The 21,755-nt window shown below is 42.9% G+C and overlaps 1 protein-coding gene across 2 annotated transcripts; it reads left to right on the top strand.

Moving 5' to 3' along the window:
• Positions 1–12,188: 12,188 nt before the first annotated feature.
• Positions 12,189–19,980, top strand: mapk13 (mitogen-activated protein kinase 13). 2 transcript variants are annotated; one of them, XM_014145632.2, is made up of 12 exons: positions 12,189–12,720; positions 13,206–13,335; positions 13,581–13,639; positions 14,276–14,381; positions 14,556–14,585; positions 15,380–15,427; positions 15,514–15,628; positions 17,402–17,473; positions 18,097–18,176; positions 18,366–18,444; positions 19,133–19,306; positions 19,517–19,980. In XM_014145632.2, the coding sequence occupies exons 1-12, from the start codon at positions 12,608–12,610 to the stop codon at positions 19,600–19,602; spliced, it is 1,092 nt and encodes a 363-aa protein (XP_014001107.1). In that variant the 5' UTR covers positions 12,189–12,607; the 3' UTR covers positions 19,603–19,980. The 2 variants fall into 2 exon arrangements, with proteins under 2 accessions (XP_014001107.1, NP_001135120.1); NM_001141648.1 differs by having other exon boundaries at positions 12,346–12,720; positions 14,556–15,427.
• The last annotated feature ends 1,775 nt before the right edge of the window (positions 19,981–21,755 follow it).

Here is a 21,755-nt window from a genome sequence, read left to right as displayed (position 1 = left end):
GGAGTGGTTTCTTTGCAGCAATTCGACCATGAAGACCTGATTCACACAGTCTCCTCTGAACAGTTGATGTTGAGATGTGTCTGTTACTTGAACCCTGTGAAGCATTTATTTGGGCTTCAATCTGAGGTGCAGTTAACTCTAATGAACTTGTCCTCTGCAGCAGGTAAATCTGGGTCTTCCTTTCCTGTGGCGGTCCTCATGAGAGCCAGTTTCATCATAGCGCTTGATGGTTTTTGCGACTGCACTTGAAGAATCTTTCAAAGTTCTTGAAATGTTCCGCATTGACTGACCTTCATGTCTCAAAGTAATGATGGACTGCCGTTTCTCTTTGCCTATTTGAGCTGTTCTTGCCATAATATGGACTTGGTCTTTTAACAAATAGGGCTATCTTCTGTATACCACCCCTACCTTGTCACAACACAACTGATTGGCTCAAATGCATTAAGAAGGAAAGAAATTCCAACAAAATTATTTTGAACAAGGCACACCTGTTAATTGAAATGCATTCCAGGTGGCTACTGTGAAGATTCTTTAATATAAAATATATTTTGATTTGTTTAACACTTTTTGTGGTTACTACATGATTCCATATGTGTTATTTTATAGTTTGTATGTCTTCACTATTATTCTACAATGTAGAAAATAGTCAAAATAAAGAAAACCCTTGAATGAGTAGGTGTGTCCAAACTTTTGACTGGTACTGTATATATTTCCTCTGTTTACATTACTGAATTATTGCTGAAACATCTCAGTTAAAGAGAAACTGAATTATTTAAACTGCTACAGGCTTACATATATCTAGTTATAAAAGCAAGATAACTTAACTGGCTGTAAATGGGTATACCGTAAGTGTATATACAAGGCTACATCAGAAAAATAATGTCTAAGTTTAACCTTCTAAATGGGTCATCAGATAATTATCTCTCTGTCGCTCCTCTCTCCCTCACTGTCCCCCCCTTCTCTCTCTCTCTCTCTCTCTCTCTCTCTCTCTCTCTCTCTCTCTCTCTCACACAGAGATAGATATTTCTTCTGAGTAAGAGACCACCCATAATGTTATTTAATGCTTTGTCTCCATCTTGTGTTCAATATCTGAACTATTGCAAGAGTAGACTGAATCCTCTTGGCAACCGCTCAGAATTGCTGCCTGTACACAGTGTTATTCATAACTTGTCATAAAGTATCGCAAACTATATTGATGTATCTGTGTAGAATGGCGCCGTGGAGGACTGACGTTTTACGTGCTCCTAACCAATTGTGTTATTTTGTCATCGATTTTTTTAGTTGTTTGTAACTTATTTTTTTACTTATTTTATACATAATGTTGGTGCTACCGTCTATTATGACCGAAAATAACTTCTGGACATCAGAACAGCGATTTCTCACCACAAACTGGTAGAAGTTTTTTGCTTTAACGAGTCCGACGTGAAGGATATACTGCTTTCCCGGGAACAGGCCCAAATCCCAGTCATTTGCGTGAAGAGAAGATGTAGAAAAAGGGGGAGGAGGTCGGGCTGTCTTCTGAGAATTCGAAGGCGAGTGAGTAAACCCCCACTGCATCCGTTCTATTGGCAAACATTCAATCATATGAAAATAAAATCGATGACCTACGAGCAAGATTAAACTACCAACAGGAAATTAAAAACAATAATATCTTATGTTTCACCAAGTTGTGGCTGAACGACGACATGAACAGCATACAGCTGGTGGGTTTTACACTGTATCGGCAGGATAGAACAGCAGCCTCTGGTAAGACAAGGGGTGGCGGTCTATGTATATTTGTAAACAACAGCTGGTGCACGATATCTAAGGAAGTCTTGAAGTTTTGCTCGACTGGGGTAGAGAATCTCATGATAAGCTGTAGACCACACTATCTACCTAGAGAGTTTTCATCGGTATTTTTCGTAGCTGTCTATTTACCACCACAGACCGATGCTGGCACTAAGACCGCACTCAATGAGCTGTATACCGCCATAAGCAAACAGGAAAATGATCATCCAGAGGCTGCACTGCTATTGGCCGGTGACTTTAATGCAGGGAAACTTAAATCTGTTTTACCAAATTTCCAAATGTTAAATGTGCAACCAGAGGGGAAAAAAACTCTAGACCACCTTTACTTCACACACAGAGACACGTACAAAGCTCTCCCTCACCCTCCATTTGACAAATGTGACCATAATTCTATACTCCTGATTCCTGCTTACAAGCAAAAAATTTATCTGGAAGCACCAGTGACTCAGTCAATAAGAAAGTGGTCAGATGAAGCAGATGCTAAGCTACAGGACTGTTTTTCTAGCACAGACTGGAATATGTTACGAGATTCTTCCAATAGAATTGAGGAGTACACTGTCGTGTCTTTGGCTATGCCGGATTAAGTGATATGACATGCTATCCTATAAAATTCTTTCTCTGTAATTAATATCACCTGATTCGCTAATCATGTAAATGTAATTAACTAGACAGTTGGGACACCACGGAAGAGTGTTTATAGAGCCGTTATCTTCTGAATAAACTCTTAAAAACGTAGTAATATTTCACATCGATAGCCGTCAATATTAATCCTCATCTTATTTTCAGTCTCATAATGAAAGTTGTAAATTCTTGGTTATCTTCACGAACCCTGGCTAACAAGTTGAATCAGCAATACAAAATTAATTATTTATTTAACAAATACCTAAACTAATCACACAGAATTACATATACACCGAATACAAATTATGTCATACAGAAAACGTCCCTGGTGGACGGAGCCGACATGGCGGCATGTTACACAAAGAAAAGGGGGTTGGGCTTGAATGAAAGAGCGGGAAGACTGAGGAACACAGAAACAGCTTTGCTATGCCATCGTAAATACATTAACGTATGCATTCTAAATTACCGCCCATTTGGAAAAGGAAAATGCAATAAATATTTATTCTGAGCTGCGCTTCGGTAGGTTGGTCGTAGATGCTGGCGGTTTTGGCCAACAGAGATCTTCCTGTCCTCGGAAGAATGTCTCTGGTGGTAAATTGGATACGTTGTAGTATCTTCGTCGTGTGTTAGACTGGATCCGTCGTCCGTCCTTTCCTAGCCCACGTCTACAGCGGCCGCTGCTAACTCAACGGCTAGGAAGTATCACTTCTGTAGTGAATAAGCGTTCAAAGTTCATACCATTCGCAACCAAAGCTCACGCCGAGGTTGGCTTAGTTCTGTACTTGACATGTGTGTCCTTTTAACGCAGAGGCTGCAGACCTCACGTAGTGGAACTCTGGTTACATTGTGTCATTGTCTTATATAGTGGTGAGGGGAGAAGGGTGTGTATCATCGTTTATAACCCGTATCTCTTCACAGGGGCAGGCCACTGATTAAGCAGGGCACTTTCCTTATGAAAACCCAATTCTCTCATTTGGTAGCTAAAATTACATTTAATCTTCTAACAAACAGTTTCAATATCAAACATTTAACTTGCACAACAATTCCATGTGAATTTGATAACTAGAATATGTAGACTTTCCCAGGTACAGTTTATGTCGTCCTGTCATCAGTCATAATGTCTCAGATGACAACCGAACTGACATCCATACTTATTATGTTCCAATGCATATTTCCAACTGGTTCTATTACCGAAATATGGTTCCTTTTCCCCATTTGTTTGATGTTCCCAGACTCTCTATATTTAACAAAGGCTATTCAAAAGTCCTTCAGTAGGGTCAGAGAGAGAGGGGAAGGGAGAAAGGTATTTATGGGGGGGTCATAAACCTTACCCACAGGCCAACGTCATGACAACACCATATCAGTCACTGGCTTCATCAATTAGTGCATCGATGACGTCGTCCCCACAGTGACCGTATGAACATACCCTAACCAGAAGCAATGGATTACAGGCAACATCCGCACTGAGCTAAATGTTAGAGCTACCGCTTTTAAGGAGTGGGACTCTAACCCGGAAGCTTATAAGAAATTCCGCTATGCCCTCCGACAAACCATCAAACAGGCAAAGCGTCAATACAGGACTAAGATTGAATCGTACTACAACGGATCCGAAACTCATCGGATGTGGCAGGGCTTGCAAACTATTAGGGACTACAAAGAAAAACCAAGACGTGAGCTGCCCAGTGACACGAGTCTACCAGATGGGCTAAATGCCTTTTATGCTCGCCTCGAGGCAAGCAACACTGAAGCATGCATGAGAGCACCAGCTGTTCTGGACGACTGTGAGCAAGATCTTTAAACAGGTCAGACAGATTACCAGGACGTGTACTCCGAGCATGTGAGGACCAACTGGCAAGTGTCTTCACCAACATTTTCAACCTCTCCCTGTCTGAGTCTGTAATACCAACATGTTTCAAGCAGACCACCATAGTCCCTGTGCCCAAGAACACCAAGGTAACCTGCCTAAATGACTACCGACCCGTAGCACTCACGTCTGTAGCACTAAAGTGCTTTGAAAGGCTGGTCATGGCTCATATCAACACCATCATCCCAGAAACCCTAGACCCACTCCAATTTGCATACCACTCCAACAGATCCACAGATAATGCAATCTCTATTGCACTCCTTTCCCACCTGGACAAAAGGAACACCTATGTGAGAATGCTATTCATTGACTACAATCCAGCGTTCAACACCATAGTGCCCTCAAAGCTCAACACTAAGGTAAGGACCCTGGGACTAAACACCTCCCTCTGCAACTGGATCCTGGACTTCCTGTCGGGCCGCCTCCAGGTGGTAAGGGTAGGTAACAACACATCCGCCACGCTGATCCTCAACACAGGGGCTCCTCAGGGGTGCGTGCTCAGTCCCCTCCTGTACTCCCTATTCACTCATGACTGCATGACTTCAACACCATCATTAAGTTTGCCGATGACACAACAGTGGTATGCCTGATCACCGACAACGACGAGACACCCTATAGGGAGGAGGTCAGAGACCTGGCCGTATGGTGCCAGGACTACAACATCTCCCTCAACGTGATCAAGACAAAGGAAATGACCATGGACTACAGGAAAAGGAGGACCGCGCACGCCCCCATTCTCATCGACGGGGCTGTAGTGGAGCAGAATGAGAGCTTCAAGTTCCTTGGTGTCCACATCACCAACAAACTAACATGATACAAGCACACTAAGACAGTCGTGAAGAGGGCATGACAAAACCTATTCCCCCTCAGGAGACTGAAAAGATTTGGCATGGGTCCTCAGATCTTCAAAAGGTTCTACAGCTGCACCATCGAGAGCATCCTGACTGGTTGCATCACTGCCTGATATGGTAACTGCTCAGTTTCCGACTGCAAGGCATTACAGAGGGTAGTGCGTACGGCCCAGTACATCACTGGGGCCAAGCTTCCTGCCATCCAGGACCTCTATACCAGGCTGTGTCAGAGGAAGGCCCTAAAATTGTCAGACTCCAGCCACCCTAGTCAAAGATTGTTCTCTCTGCTACCACATAGCAAGCAGAACCAGAGCGCCAAGTCTAGGCCCAAGAGGCCTTAAAACAGCTTCTACCCCAAGCCATTAGATTCCTGAACATCTAATCAAATGGCTACCCAGACTATTTGCATTGCCCCCACCCCTCTTTTACACTGCTGCTACTCTCTGTTATTATCTATGCATAGTCACATTAATTACTCTACCTGCATGTACACTACTGGTCAAAAGTTTTAGAACACCTACTCATTCAATGGTTTTTCTTAATTTAAAGAAAATTGTAAAATAATAGGGAAGACATCAAAACTATGAAATAACACATATGGAATCATGTAATAACCAAAAAAAGTGTTCTATATTTGAGATTCTTCAAATAGCCACCATTTGCCTTGATGACATCTTTGCACACTCTTGGCATTCTCTCAACCAGCATCATGAGGTAGTCACCTGGAATGCATTTCAATTAACAGGTGTGCCTTCTTAAAAGTTAATTTGTGGAATTTCTTTCCTTCTTAATGTGTTTCAGCCAATCAGTTGTGTTGTGACAAGGTAAGGGTGGTATACAGAAGATGGTCTTTTACCAAATAGGACTAAGTCCATATTATGGCAAGAACAGCTCAAATAAATAAAGAGAAACAACAGTCCATCATTACTTTATGACATGAAGATCAGTCAAAACGGAACATTTCAAGAACATTGAAAGTTTCTTCAAGTACAGTCGCAAAAACCATCAAGCGCTATGATGAAGTTGGCTCTCATGAGGACCGTCACAGGAAAGGAAGACCCAGAGTTACCTCTGCTGCAGAGGATAAGTTCATTAGAGTTACCAGCCTCAGAAATTGCAGCCCAAATAAATGCTTCACAGAGTTCAAGTAACAGACACATCTCAACATCAACTGTTCAGAAGAGACTGTGTGAATCAGGCCTTCATGGTCAGATTTCTGCAAAGAAACCACTACTAATGTCACAGGGGTCGTAAAAGGGAAACCAAGACGCAGCGTGGATAGTGCTCATTTTCAAACTTTTTAATGAACACACTTGACAAAATAACAAAACGACCAACACAGTCCCATCAGGTACAAAGCCTATAACGAAAAACAACTACCCACAACCCCCAAAGGAAAACAGGCTGCCTAAGTATGGCTTCCAATCAGAGACAACGAAAGACACCTGCCTCTGATTGGACAAACGTCTATGGCGGCTCATGCGCTACACCCAGACCCCTCCTCTGCCTCCGATCCTCCAGCAACGGAGGTGGCTCCGGATCAGGGAGTAACCCCCGTTCTGCCCGCAGATCCCTCCGCTTCTGTAACCCTGGCCTGTGGATCATTATCGGAGGAATCGGACTGTAGATCCTTACCGGAAGCTCTGTACTGTAGACCGCCGCTGGAGGATCCGGGCTGCGGGCCGCCGCTGGAGGCTCCGGGCCGCCGCTGGAGCCTCCGGGCTGAGGAGCGTCGCTGGAGGCTCCGGACTGGAGAGCATCGCTGGAGGCTCCGGACTGGAGAGCGTCGCTGGAGGCTCCGGACTGGAGAGCGTCTCTGTAGGTTCTGGACTGGGGACCTTCGCTGCAGGCTCCGTGCCATGGATCATCACTACTGGTTCTGCGCCATGGATCATCACTGGAGGCTCCGGGCCATGGGTTATCACTGGAAGCTTCGTGCCATGGATCATCCCTACAGGCTCCGGGCCATGGATCATCACTGGAGGCTTCGTGCCATGGATCATCCCTACAGGCTCCGGGCCATGGATCATCACTGGAGGCTTCATGCCATGGATTATCGCTGGAGGCTTCGGACCATTGATCATCACTGGATGCTTCCTACGGGGAGCATCCAGACTGGGGAGACGCACTGAGGACCGCGTGCTCAAAGCAGGCACCGGCCGTACTGGGCTATGGAGGCGTACTGGGGGAAGAGTGCGAGGAGCAGGCACAGGACGTACTGGGCTATGGTGGCGCACTGGAGGGAGAGTGCGCGGAGCAGGCACAGGGTACACTGGGCCTTGGAGGCGCACTGGAGGTCTGGCGCTTAGGGCTGGCACAACCCGTCCTGGCTCGATCTTAACCATAGCCCAGCAAGGGCGGGGAGCTGGAATAGGCCGCACTGGGTTGAGCTGGCGAACTGGGGTTACCGTGCGTAGAGCTGGCGCAGGATAACCTGGGCCGAGGAGACGCACCGGAGACCAGATACGTTGAACCGGTGCACTTCTCCCTGGCTGTCGGCCAACTCTAGCACGGCAACGGTGAGGAGCTTGCATCGAGCGCACCGGGCTGTGAGTGCGCATGGGCGACACCGTGCGCATCACCGCATAACACTGTGCTTCTACCGTCACTCGCTCCCCACGGTAAGCACGGGGAGTTGGCTCAGGCCTTAACCCCGCCTTCGCCAATCTCCCCGTGTGCCCCCCCCAAAAGTTTTTGGCCGCTGCCTCTCGGCCTCTTCTTGCCTGCCTAGCCGTTCCTCCCAGTATCGTCGTTCCGCCTTCGCTGCCTCTATCTCCCACTGCGGACTGCGATACTCCCCAGGGCTTGTCCAGGGTCCTGCCCCATCTAAGATCTCCTCCCAGGTCCACTCCTCTGAACCATACTGCTGGGTCCTGCTCTTCCTCCTTGAGAATGCACGCTGCTTGGTCCGTTGGTGGTGGGTAGTTCTGTCACAGGGGTCGTAAAAGGCAGACCAAGACGCAGCATGGATAGTGCTCATTTTCAAACTTTTTAATGAACACACTTGACAAAGTGACAAACGACCAACACAGTCCCGTCAGGTACAAAGACTATAAAACAACTACCCACAACCCTGAAAGGAAAACAGGCTGCCTAAGTATGGCTTCCAATCAGAGACAATGAAAGACACCTGCCTCTGATTGGAAACCATACCCGGCCAAAACATGGAAAACAAAACATAGAAATAGAATACTAGAAAAACCCACATAGAAACAGAAAACCCAAAATACATACAAAACAAACCCCCCTGCCACGCCCTGACCATACTACTATGGCAAATTACCTCTTTCACTGGTCAGGACGTGACAACTAAAGGACACCAATAATAAGAAGAGACTTGCTTGGGCCAAGAAACACGAGCAATGGACATTAGACCAGTGGAAATGTGTCCTTTGGTTTGGAGTCCAAATTTGAGATTTGAGACCACCGTGTCTTCGTGAGACGCGGTGTGGGTGAACGGATGATCTCCACATGTGTATTTCCCACCATAAAGCATGGAGGAGGAGGTGTTATGGTGCTTTGCTGGTGACACTGTGATTTATTTAGAATTCAAGGCACACTTAACCAGCATGGCTACTACAGCGATATACCATCCCATCTGGTTTGGACTTAGTGGGACAATCATTTGTTTTTCAACAGGACAATGACCCAACACACCTCCAGGCTGTGTAAGGGCTATTTGACCAAGAAGGAGAATGATGGAACGCTGCATCAGATGACCTGGCCTCCACAATCACCCGACCTCAACCCAACTGAGACGGTTCGGGATGAATTAGACTGCAGATTGAAGGAAAAGCAGCCAACAAGTGCTCAGCATCTGTGGGAACTCCTTCAAGTCTTTTGGAAAAGCATTCCTCATGAAGCTGGTTGAGAGAATGCCAAGAGTGCAAAGCCATCATCAAGGCAAACTACTTTGAAAAATGTAAAGTCTAAAATATATTTTGATTTGTTTAACACTTTTTTGGTTACTAGATGATTCCATATGTGTTATTTCATAGTTGCGATGTCTTCACTATTATTCTACAATGTAGAAAATAGTCAAAATAAAGAAAAACCCTGGAATGAGTAGGTGTGTAGTTCTACAGTAGCAGAGAGAGTACAAAATGGTTGTTATAATTTAATATATCCACATTAACAGTCACACTGGTATTTCTTACAGTATGAAAGGCCATGGCCCTAAGACTGATTGGACTGTACCAGAGTAAGTGTCCCCCTTAGACTTCTAAATTTGCCCATTTGTAAGTTAAGATGTGTCTGTATCCTTTTCTGAAAAGTCACTACATTGTCAGAGTCGCTCCAACGCCCCTGCCACAGCCTGGACAGTAGGTAGATTTATTTAATTAGGCAAGTCAGTTTACAATGATGGCCTACCCCTGCCAAACCCTAACCTGGGCAACGCTGGGCCAATTGTGCGCCGCCCTATGGGACTCCCAATCACGGACGGTTGTGATACAGCCTGGAATCGAACCAGGGTCTGTAGTGACGCCTCTAGCACTGAGATGCAGTGCCTTAGACCGCTGTGCCACTCGAGAGCACCACACACCATAACGTCTCTTTTTTTTGTGTAGATTGTTGAAGCAGAGGAGTTGTAATGCCTTCATTGACTTGATTTTGTGTATAAAGCTCACTTCAGGCAAAACAGAATTATGTTTTACCTCCAGTTTTTCTTCAATTTTCTGCAATGTTGCAAACTGGTATACGTAACAACTCTGCAAAATGTGTCCTGCCCGGTCGGAAAACAGTGACGAACATAAGACGCAGCACCCCTTCTACAGCCATGTGGGGGGAGGGTCCTTGAAAAGTAACAAACAATAAAAAATATTGCTGCTGGAAGCCGGTGAACCATTGTAAACATTTTGGCTAATAGCCTAGAAAATTCTCCAGACCGCCAAAGGTGTGACAACAATTTGATTTCTAGGTATGGCTACCTGAGATTAAGAGGCAATGTAACGTCGAGGCCTCCTCAGGTTGGGAGGCGTGGTTTAGTGGATGCGTGGCTTCAGTTGGTTATTTTTGGCCACTCATGATTGGTAGTGTTGATAGACACTTCAGGATTTTGGCCCTTTATCTACTTCCCCATAGTTCGATGAACTTGTGGATGCCATTTTCATGTCTCTGGGTGCTAACTAGCAATAGCGCAATGACTGGAAGTCTATGGTAACTGCTAGCAGATACCTTAAAGTTCCAGTCATTGTACTAGATAAAGGGCTTCATTGCCAAAATCCAGGAATATCCCATTAAGTGCTCTAGTGTTGTTAATAAATGTTTGAGCATGTCCACTGCCAGTTCTGCAGTTTTAATAAGACTGACATATGAGCATGTGACAATAAAGAGCAAATATCCGTTGTTGTTTGAGTCGCCATTTTCGCTACAGTATTATTAGCCTTTAATTAAAAATGACTTTAAATTAAATCAAGCAAATAGGCCTAATTGATTCATCATTAATTAGACTTCATTTCCATAGGATGTTGTAATTATTTTTACTAGGCTACTATTGCAATAGCAATTTAATAATATGGAGGTTAATCATTCATAACAAGTAGGCCTACAGTAACACCCACCTACTGCCTATAGAGAGAAATAGTAATGGCATATTTTTGTAGGCGCTAACTCCGCCGTGGTTCATTGGACAAAACCTATGGGGAAAACGAATGGCATTTTTGGAGGGTTTTTGGATGAACGCCGAAAAAAGGTCTGTGGCAAACACAGGCTTAGGAGATCTTATACGTTTTGTTCTATTCAGTGGTGTAAAAAGTACCCAATTGTCATACTTGAGTAAAAGTAAAGAAAACTTTGTAGAAAATGACTGAAGTAAAAGTCACCCAGTAAAATTCTACTTGAGTAAAAGTCTAAAAGTATTTGGTTTAAAATATACTTAAGTATCAAAAGTAAATGTGATTGCTAAAATATACTTAAGTATCAAAAGTATAATTCCTTATATTAAGCAAACCATACAGCACCTTTTTCTTGTTTTTTCTATTTAAGGACAGCCAGGGGCACACTCCAACATTCAGACATCATTTACAAACTAAGCATGTTTGTTTAGTGAGTCCAGCAGATCAGAGGCAGCAGGGATGACTAGCGATGTTCTTTTGATAAGTGCGTGAATTCGACCATTTTGCTGTTCTGCTGGGCATTCAAAATAGTACTTTTGGGTGTCAGGGAAAATGTATGGAGCAAAAAGTACATTTTCTTTAGCAATGTAGTGAAGTAAAAGTAAAAGTTGTCAAAAATATAAATAGTAAAGTAAAAATACAAATACCCCAAAAACAACTTAAGTACTTGAAAGTATTTTTACTTAAGTACTATACACCAGTGGTTCTATGAGATCATCTTCATCAGCTAAAGTAACTTTTTGTGAATTTTGAAGAATTGATGTAATAAAAAAAAGCACATAAAGGCTTCATAGGTCATAAAGGTTATATTAGCTGACTGCTATTAGGCTATCTTATAGAACAAAAGGTATAAAATCTGTGTTAACCTCATACGTTATTTTTGGCGTTTATTCCAAAACCCTATTCTTTCCCCATTCATTTTTTCCATAGGGATGGCTGAACGAGAGAGGAAGCGGAAAAGGCCCCAATTTGGCAGAAAACCTGTCTCCCTCCAGCAGCTGCCGTTTTCCGTTGTTACGCCCACCAAGCAAGGACTTTTTGTAAGGAGCTCAATGAGTGTTGAATTTGGTAAACACAAAATTGAATGGCTTATTTGCTACGTGAGGTTTATATGATCGAGTAGAAGTTTTGTAATGCTTAAATTGTTACGAGTGTACTGATACAAGTAGTACACGTGACATCTCGGCAACTTTGAGAAAATATTGGAGTTGTCGATATGGCTATGCATATTCATGACATGAGGCTAGTAGCGTACCATTAAATACAAGTGGTTGATGTCAACAACCATCTTCGAATATTCAAATATTGATTAAAATAATGAGATATCCACCACTCCATAGAAAGGATAGTCGGGAGCTAGACAGCCCGCCACGCCGTTTTGTAGACAACTCTCATTGTTAGGGCGGAGAGTAGCTTTCCAGTAGATCCATAATCTTTGGCTGAACGAACCAGAGGTAACGCACATCCGGGTTTTATGACTACAAACTGGCGAGCTCAATGTGTGTGGGTGTGAGCGGAAACCGGAGTCATAGCTGACATGTTTTAGCAAGATCTCCGAGCAGGCAAACAGCACGATGATGATTACCATTACTGGGTCGTCATATGTGTTTTTGGAGAATGGGATAGGCTGCTGTTAGGCTATAGTAAATACTAGGATACGGTCACTCAATCCACAACTGCAGCTCTTGCAACACAAAGTATCATGGCAAACAGCACTGTTAAGTGAGCAATTGACAGAGTAGACTATTAGATCGACTGGTATCGTGACCTTTTTAATAAGTGGTTGTAGAAAGAGCGCGTGGGAGGTGGGGAAAGGAGTGGTGCGCAAATTTCCTTTGCGGATCATATTTTCACCATATTGCAACAACATGGAGTCACAGACACAGTACACCCGAGAGGAGATCAACAGCACGATATGGGAAGTGCCGGAGAAGTACACGCGATTGAAGCAAATAGGGACAGGGGCGTACGGTTCCGTATGGTGAGTTGTTGACGATGGGCGCTATCCAAAGCTGGGGTGTGTTGTCAAGTACCTCACAGGGCAATCATACAGAAGGAAAGATAGCGAGTTTTTTCTGCTCTGGAAATATTGTGTAACTTGCATCAATTCCTACAATGTTACAAAATATATGTCAACCTCGCTCACTACACTTATATGAATCACCAGTTGGCTACAGTACCAATAAATCAAATGCACTGTGTAGGCGGATATAGTGTAGTAGCGCATGCCTGGCTTTTCCTGCCAATACTTGTTGCAGTGCTTCAGTGAACATGTTGAGGCACAATGTAGGGTATAGTCTTTGTCTGAACAAATGAAAGTATGTGCTTTTAATGTGAATTTATCACTTTGATTCAGCAGCCTAAGCCTTATAATCGACCAGTATTTTTAAACTATCATTCTCCTAAGGGATGATGCCACATTTCCTGAGTATATTTTATGCAATAACAATATTTTCTATGCCTAAGCTCGGTAATAAATGTGAAGACCAATGAGAAAGTGGCCATTAAGAAGCTTCACCGGCCCTTCCAGTCTGAGATTTTTGCAAAGAGGGCTTATCGGGAGCTTCGACTGCTCAAGCACATGAAACATGAAAATGTGAGTATGGACTGTACACATCCTGGCACTATCGTTGTCTTCTATCCCTCCAGGCTCCTTGACTCACATATCCCCACCCATGATGTGTTGCTCTTCACAGATTTTACATAACCTAATCAGCAAACTGATTCAAGACACTGGCGCACAAAGCTGACATACAATTTCAGTCTAATAGCTATAGCAGGCATATCGTAGGATTTATAACTCAACTTGTTTTTCTTCTCTCATGTGCAAACTTCCTTCAGGTGATAGGGCTCCTGGATGTGTTTACTCCTGCTGCTGGGCTCGATGAATTCACAGATTTGTGAGTATTTACCACAGTGATATCAGACACATTGTAATGCCTATTGCAGTCAGAGGCAGAGAATGGCTTTGGTGATTTGGCGGGGCTCATATACAGTACCAGTCAAAAGTTTGGACACACCTACTTATTCAAATCAAATGTATTTATAAAGCTCTTCTTACATCAGCTAATATCTCAATGGGCTGTACAGAAACCCAGCCATTTTTATTTTATTTTTTACATTGTAGAATAATAGTGAAGACATCACAACTATGAAATAGATTATTCAAAGTAGCCACCCTTTGCCTTGATGACAGCTTTGCACACTCTTGGCATTCTCTCAACCAGCTTCATGAGGTAGTCACCTGCAATGCATTTCAGTTAACAGGTGTGCCTTGTTAAAAGTTAATTCAACTCCCTGGCATATGACCTAGGCCCAACGTAGAGGAGGGAGCAGCATTCTGAATGTTGCAGATACATATTGTGCTGAGCTGACATGATTCCCTCTCTTACATGACAAAATCGTGTCTGTTCTAGTACGATTTCTGTCTGGTGATTCTGTAAAATTCTACCCCACTGAACGCAACTTGGGTGTCATTTTTAAGTCCATATAGGTGTTGACGAGTTCGATAGATGGAGTGATTTGTCTGTCCACAGCTACCTGGTGATGCCTTACATGTTCACCGACCTCTCCAAAGTCAAAGGGCTTCTCACTGAAGACAGAGTGCAGTTCCTTGTCTATCAGATGCTGTGTGGACTAAGGGTGAGCTTGTTTGTGCACAAAAATGTAGTCTTAGAAGAAATGTGGATTCCGGTGCTGCAAATCTTTTGCAACATGATTCTGTTTATATTCAATTCAATGTTACGCTTAGTTAATTACCGTTGCAATGCTTAATCATAGCACTTAATAATGATGTCTTCTCTGTTTTTATGGCAGTACATTCACAAAGCTGGCATCATCCACAGGGTAAGTTGGCTGCGCCGTTGGTAACACCTCGCCACAGCATCTTATAACAGCTCTATTTCATTTGTGGCTAATGAGAATGTTATTTTAAAGGCTGTGGCAGTAGATCTTCGGTCCCGAAGATCCGGCGAATGTGTTTATTTTTTTTTTATCTACTTCATGCACAGTCTCTGCTCTACTCGTAGAGAACAAGCTAATCTGGCAAATGGTGCTCGTTTAATAAAGTTAGAACAAAGCTGAATCAATGTCTGCAAGATCACACAATGATAATATTCTACATAACAGAACCAGCTGTAATAACATAGTATATCTCCCATGTGACCATTATTTTTCTATTTTATACCCCTTTATCCAATTGGTAGTTACGATCTTGTCCCATCGCTGCAACTCCCGTACGGACTCGGGAGAGGCGAAGGTCGAGAGCCATGCGTCCTCCGAAACGCGACCCCCGCCAAGCCACACTGTATTTGAAAGAATCATGGACATTGAGTCATTATGGCTAACCCTGTCCTAACATGTAGGATGAGAAGGCCTTCTTTCTGATATGCCTCTGTCTCCATGCATGTCTAGAATTGTAAAGACACACCCATGTATGTACTAATGTGTGTATTCATTTGGAATTAATGGTGAATGGCAGCGTTTGTTTGGGTATAAACGATAAGAGAAATAGAGCAGGCCCACAGTGGATATGGATATGCAATCAACATCTATGTATTGTATCTGCCCTTAATGTCTTAATCTCAGGCACGCAAGGGCCACCCTCAATGTTTTTTGTTTGTCAAATTTTTATTTTGCAGGACCTGAAGCCTGGTAACTTGGCTGTCAATCAAGACTGTGAATTAAAGGTTTGTGACATGAATACAAGTTCATTTAGAGAAATAATTCTATGGGGGAAGATTCCTAAGATAATGTGTCAAATGATTCTTTGCAGATCCTGGACTTTGGTCTTGCTCGCCATGCCGAGGCGGAGATGACGGGCTATGTTGTGACCCGCTGGTACCGGGCACCAGAGGTCATTCTAAACTGGATGCACTACACCCAGACTGGCAAGACAATCATATCTATTAAAAACTTTCACTCTTGGCCTCATCCATCCCGAAGGCCTGTGCTCAGCTTCGTAATAACCTGAAACGTTACAGAGCTGACAGACTTATGTACAGCTTGAAACATTACAGAGCCGGCAGAATGTTTTACATGCAGCCTGATACACTATATGCAAAAGTATGTGGACACTATGCAATATCCATAGACAAACATTGGCAGTAGAATGGCCTTACTGAAGACCTCAGTGACTTTCAATGTGGCACCATCATAGGATGCCTCCTTTCCAACAAGTCAGTTCGTCAAATTTCTGCCCTGCTAGAGCTGCACCAGTCAATTGTAAGTGCTATTATTGTGATGCAGAAACGTCTAGGAGCAACAACAGCTCAGCCGCAAAGTGGTAGACTACACAAGCTCACAGAACGGGACTGGCCAGTGCTGAAGCGTGTAAAAATTGTCTGTCCTTGGTTGCAACACTCACTACCGAGTTCCAAACTGCCTCTGGAAGCAACGTCAGCGCAATAACTGTTTGTTGGGAGCTTCATGAAATGGGTTTCCATGGCCGAGCAGCCGCACACAAGCCTAAAATCACCATGCGCAATGCCAAGCGTTGGCTTGAGTGCTTAAAAGCTTGCCACCATTGTACTCTGGAGCAGTGGAAACGCGTTCTCTGGAGAGATGAATTACGCTTCACCATCTGACAGTTTGACGGACAAATCTGGGTTTGGCGGATGCAAGGAGAACGCTACCTGCCACTATACATAGAGCCAACTGTAAGGTTTGGTGGAGGAGGAATAATGGTTTTGGCTGTTTTTCACAGTTTGGGCTAGGCCCCCTTAGTTCCAGTGAAGGGAAATCTTAATGCTACAGCATACAATGACATTCTAGACAATTCTGTGCACCTAACTTTGTGGCAACAGTTTGGGGAAGGCCCTTTCCTATTTCAGCATGACAATGCCCCCGTGCAAGTGAGGTTCATGTAGAAATGGTTTGTCGAGATCAGTGTGTAAGAACTTGACTGGCCTGCACTGACCTCAACCCCATCGAACACCTTTGGGATGAATTGGAACACCGACTGCGAGCCAGTGCCCGACCTCACTAATGCTCTTGTGGCTGAATGGAAGAAAGTCCCCGCAGCAATGTTCCAACATCTAGTGGAAAGCCTTCCCAGAAGAGTGGAGGCTGTTTTAGCAGCAAAGGGGGGACCAACTCCATATTAATGCCCGTGATTTCTGAATGAGATGTTCGACAAGTAGGTGCCCACATACTTTTGGGTATGTAGTGTATGTTACGGCGCTGACGTTGTGCTACGTACAGCCTGAAACATTACGGAGCTGACAGTCTTTCATGTCATTTGTGCAATGTGTTTTGATTTGGGTAACACTTGACATTTACAGTGGATTTTCTTGCCTTAGTGTGTTTATACACAACAGTGTACTTTGTTACTTAGAGTGTAATTACAGTAGTCTTAACACAGTACCTATTGAGGTAAAAAGCCTCTGTGTAATGTAAGGTTCTGTATGCGCTCTTTTACAATATTTGCCACATTGTGCATGATAGTTGTAGTTGTTCACAATCAGTGCTCTGTTATCATTGTTATTGGTTAGTCCAAGCTGCCTGGCCTTGGAGTCAAGTTGTCTCATAATACTACCACACTCAATCCTTTACACATGGTTGCTTTGAGACTGCAGTCCCTTGAGCAAACAGCAAGGTGTTGCTTTGGTGTGAATTTGTTTTCGATGCCACTATTTAATTGATTGTCTGTTCCTCCATTTTAGTGGACATCTGGTCTGTGGGCTGTATCATGGGAGAGATGATCAATGGGAAGACACTTTTCAAAGGGAAAGACTGTATCCTGTTACTATCCTACTTGTTTGTTTTTAAAAATCTGTATCGTGTCTGTACCACGTAGTCTGTGACCTGACCCAAGCCAGCTATTTATCAAGGACGGCGAATGAAAGGGTGACAAACCCGTCCATGATTAGTGTCGTCCCATACTGTGTGCGCTGTAGCGTAGTTGACACTTCTATCGCCCAGTAGAGTTAGCTACAGGCATGAAAACAAATAATAGAAGAGTTGGCTATGACATGTACAGTTATGGAAAGAGGGTAATCTATGACATGTGCAGAACAGTTATGGGAAGAGGGTAATCTATGACATGTGCAGTACAGTTATGGGAAGAGGGTAATCTATGGCATGTGCAGTACAGTTATGGGAAGAGGGTAATCTATGGCATGTGCAGTACAGTTATGGGAAGAGGGTAATCTACGGCATGTACAGTTATGGGAAGAGGGTAATCTACGGCATGTGCAGTACAGTTATGGGAAGAGGGTAATCTATGACATGTGCAGTACAGTTATGGGAAGAGGGTAATCTATGACATGGTTTCTGTTGAAATTGTTTGGATACACTACCGACATGAACATGAATGTGTTGGGCTTGAGTGACCTTGACTTTAACCCTTGACTCCCAGACATGGATCAGCTGACTCAGATCATGAAAGTAACTGGAGTACCCGGACCTGACTTCATTCAGAAACTGGACAGTCAGGAGGTAGAGTTGGCACCTGGATATCGCTGATAGTATACTTGATATTTTGAACTGTGTATTTTGACAATTGTGCATAATTCCCTTCTTTTGAATTGGAAAGTGCCCGTCTTTTGAATTGGAGTATGAACTATAAACTCCTCAGTCAGGGTCCTTGAACTAATTATTTTCTTATTTCTTCCTGTCTTCTGATAGGCAAAAAGCTATGTGCGGTCCCTCCCTCACTTTCCCAGAAAAGACTTCTCTAAGTTGTTCCCCAGAGCAAGTGCACAGGGTGAGTTAAAATGCTATTGATTTGATGATGCTAAGCACATACGTTAGTTATTATTACACATTAGAAATGCTGTGATTCAGACTTAAATGTACAATTTGTACAGTACCAGTCAAAAGTTTGGACACACCTACTCATTCAAGGTTTTTCTTTGTTACCATTTTCTACATTGTAGAATAATAGTGAAGACATCAAAACTATGAAATAACACATGGAATCATGTAGTAACCAAAAAAGTGTTAAATAAATAAATATATATTAGATTCTTCAAAGTAGCCACCCTGTAGAAAATAGTAAAAAAATAAAGAAAAACAATTGATTGAATAGGTGTGTCCAAAGTTTTGACTGGTACTCTATATGTGTAATACATTCAGTGGCCTTATCCATTAGTTTGATTTCTATATATAGGCCCACACAGAGATATTGTTGGAAAATTGCAGTTTGAGACAATGGTTTTCCGATGGGAGTCATCTGTTGAAAGATGATGGCCAACTGATATGATTGCGCAATATGTCCAGCTTTGTAAGGATTCAACTTCTATGGGAAAAGTTGACATTTGTTTAACTTTCAACAGACAAACTGACAATTGATGAATGCGTATGCATTTTTATATACGTCTCTGTGTGGCCAATAAGTTTTCCAACTTGTGGCATGTTTCTGGTTTTCATTCTCTATTTAACTGCTCTCCCAGCGATTGACCTTCTTGAGAAGATGCTGGTTTTGGATGGTGAGACTCGGCTTACTGCTGAGAGTGCTCTGACACACCCATATTTTGATGGCTTGAGAGATCCAGAGGACTGTCCTGAGCCACAGCCATATGATGACAGTCATGACAATGCCACGCTGCCTCTGGAGGATTGGAGGCGTAAGTATTTCAATGTTTTAATTTTAAGTTTAAACATTTCTTTTATCACTTCGTTTTTTGTGTCAGTGATCTGTCAGTGTCACAATGCAACAGAATGTGTTTAATTATAAAGCTACTTTAGGTGTTTACCCACATAATTCTGTTGCAATGTATTGCATTGTCTTCCCTTCAACCCTTTCATTGCCTTTCCATTGTCTGCCCTTCTCCTAGGGTTATCCTTCAAAGAGGTGAAGAGCTTTGTGCCATTCCCACGACGGGACTCCAAGAGGCGAAACACACTGACAATTTCTCCATGATTCCATGCTTGTGATATCAGAAAACAGTGCTACCACACACCAGCAAACGGCAGTAGGCCTTACTACACCATGTTGCCCCTGAAACAATCCTGTAATAATTATTTTCCAAAGGAAGCCTGTGGTTGAATTTTGTATTGGGGAGTATTGAGCTACATTGTGCCGTCTGTCTCTTTTGGCCTAATTTGTAATGGTCGATCAGTGTTTCAGCAGTCAGATTGTTTCAAATTTAACCCCACCTCCCCACCCATCAGTGAGTTAGTACTTTGTTCCCGCTACGTATCACAATTGTTCATGTTTTATCATACCTGATGTTTAACGGTCTTACTGTATGGTTTTCTTTTTCTAATAATTGATATATTAAAGATGAGTTAAATGTTATGTACAGTTGAAGTCGGACGTTTACATACACCTTAGCCAAATGCATTTAAACTCAGTTTTTTACAATTCCTGACATTTAATCCTAGTAAAAATTCCCTGTCTTAGGTCAGTTAGGATCACCACTTTATTTTAAGAAGGTGAAATGTCAGAATAATAGTAGAGAATGATTTATTTCAGCTTGTATTTCTTTCATCACATTCCCAGTGGGTCAGAAGTTTACATACACTCAATTAGTATTTAGTAGCATTGCCTTTAAATTGCTTAACTTGGGTCAAACATTTCAGGAAGCCTTCCACAATAAGTTGGGTGAATTGTGGCCCATTCCCCCTGACAGAGCTGGTGTGACTGAGTCAGGTTTGTAGGCCTCCTTGCTCGCACACGCTTTTTCAGTTCTGCCCACACATTTTCTATAGGATTGAGGTCAGGGCTTTGTGATGGCCACTCCAATACCTTGACTTTGTTGTCCTTAAGCCATTTTGCCACAACTTTGGAAGTATGCTTGGGGTCATTGTCCATTTGGAAGACCCATTTGCGACCAAGCTTTAACTTCCCGACTGATGTATTGAGATGTTGCTTCAATATATCCACATAATTTTCCAACCTCATGATGCCATCTATTTTGTGAAGCACCCCAATCCCTCCTGCAGCCAAGCTACCCTACAACATGATGCTGCCACCCCCGTGCTTCACAGTTGGGATGGTGTTCTTCGGCTTGAAAGCCTCCCCCTTTTTCCTCCAAACATAATGATGGTCATTATGGCCAAATAGTTCAATTTTTGTTTCATCAGACCAGAAGACATTTTTCCAAAAAGTACGATCTTTGTCCCCATGTGCAGTTGCAAACCGTAGTCTGGCTTTTTTATGGTGGTTTTGGAGCAGTGGCTTCTTCCCCGTCCGAGCAGCCTTTCAAGTTATGTCAATATAGGACTTGTTTTACTGTGGATTTAGATACATTTGTACCTTTTTCCTCCAGCATCTTCACAAGGTCCTTTGCTGTTGTTCTGGGATTGATTTGAACTTTTCGCACCAAAGAACGTTCATCTCTAGGAGACAGAATGCGTCTCCTTCCTGAGCGGTATGATGGCTGCGTGGTCCCATGGTGTTTATACTTGCGTACTAACGTTTTTACAGATGAACGTGGAACCTTCAGGCGTTTGGAAATTGCTCCCAAGGATGAACCAGACTTGTGGAGGTCTACAATTTATTTTCTGAGGTCATGGCTGATTTTCTTTTTGATTTTCTCATGATGTCAAGCAAAGAGGCACTGAGTTTGAAGGTAGACCTTGAAATACATCCACAGGTACACCTCCAATTGACTCAAATGATGTCAATTAGCCTATCAGAAGCTTCTAAAGCCATGACATAATTTTCTTGAATTTTCCAAGCTGTTTAAGGCACAGTCAACTTAGTGTTGGTAAACTTCTGACACACTGGAATTGTGATACACTGAATTATAAGTGAAATAATCTCTGTAAACAATTGTTGGAAAAATGACTTGTGTCATGCACAAAGTAGATGTCCTAGCCGACTTGCCAAAATTATATTTTTTTTCACAAGAAATTTGTGGAGTGGCTTAAAAACTAGTTTTAATGACTCCAACCTAAGTGTATGTATACTTCCGACTTCAACAGTATGTGATAGGGACTTTGTTTTCTCAATAAATGGCCAATTATGTATACATCCTTATTTCAGTCTCTGAATGCTACACTTTTCTCTAACATAACTCATCTAAAAAAAAAAACATGCAAATTCCTATACCTTGCTTTTTCCTTAAG

The sequence above is a fragment of the Salmo salar genome, chromosome ssa15 (assembly GCF_905237065.1).
Source record: "Salmo salar chromosome ssa15, Ssal_v3.1, whole genome shotgun sequence".
NCBI lineage: Eukaryota > Metazoa > Chordata > Actinopteri > Salmoniformes > Salmonidae > Salmo > Salmo salar.
This window is presented reverse-complemented; position numbering and strand designations above follow the sequence as displayed.

What these genes read in the sequence shown, in the direction of transcription:
- mapk13 (XM_014145632.2), top strand. Translation starts at nt 12,608, where the DNA reads ATGGAGTCACAGACACAGTACACCCGAGAGGAGATCAACAGCACGATA. An exon ending in CTCGATGAATTCACAGATTT is followed by an intron (nt 13,640 to 14,275) that starts GTGAGTATTTAC and finishes GTCTGTCCACAG; the next exon opens with CTACCTGGTGATGCCTTACA. An exon ending in AAGCTGGCATCATCCACAGG is followed by an intron (nt 14,586 to 15,379) that starts GTAAGTTGGCTG and finishes TTTATTTTGCAG; the next exon opens with GACCTGAAGCCTGGTAACTT.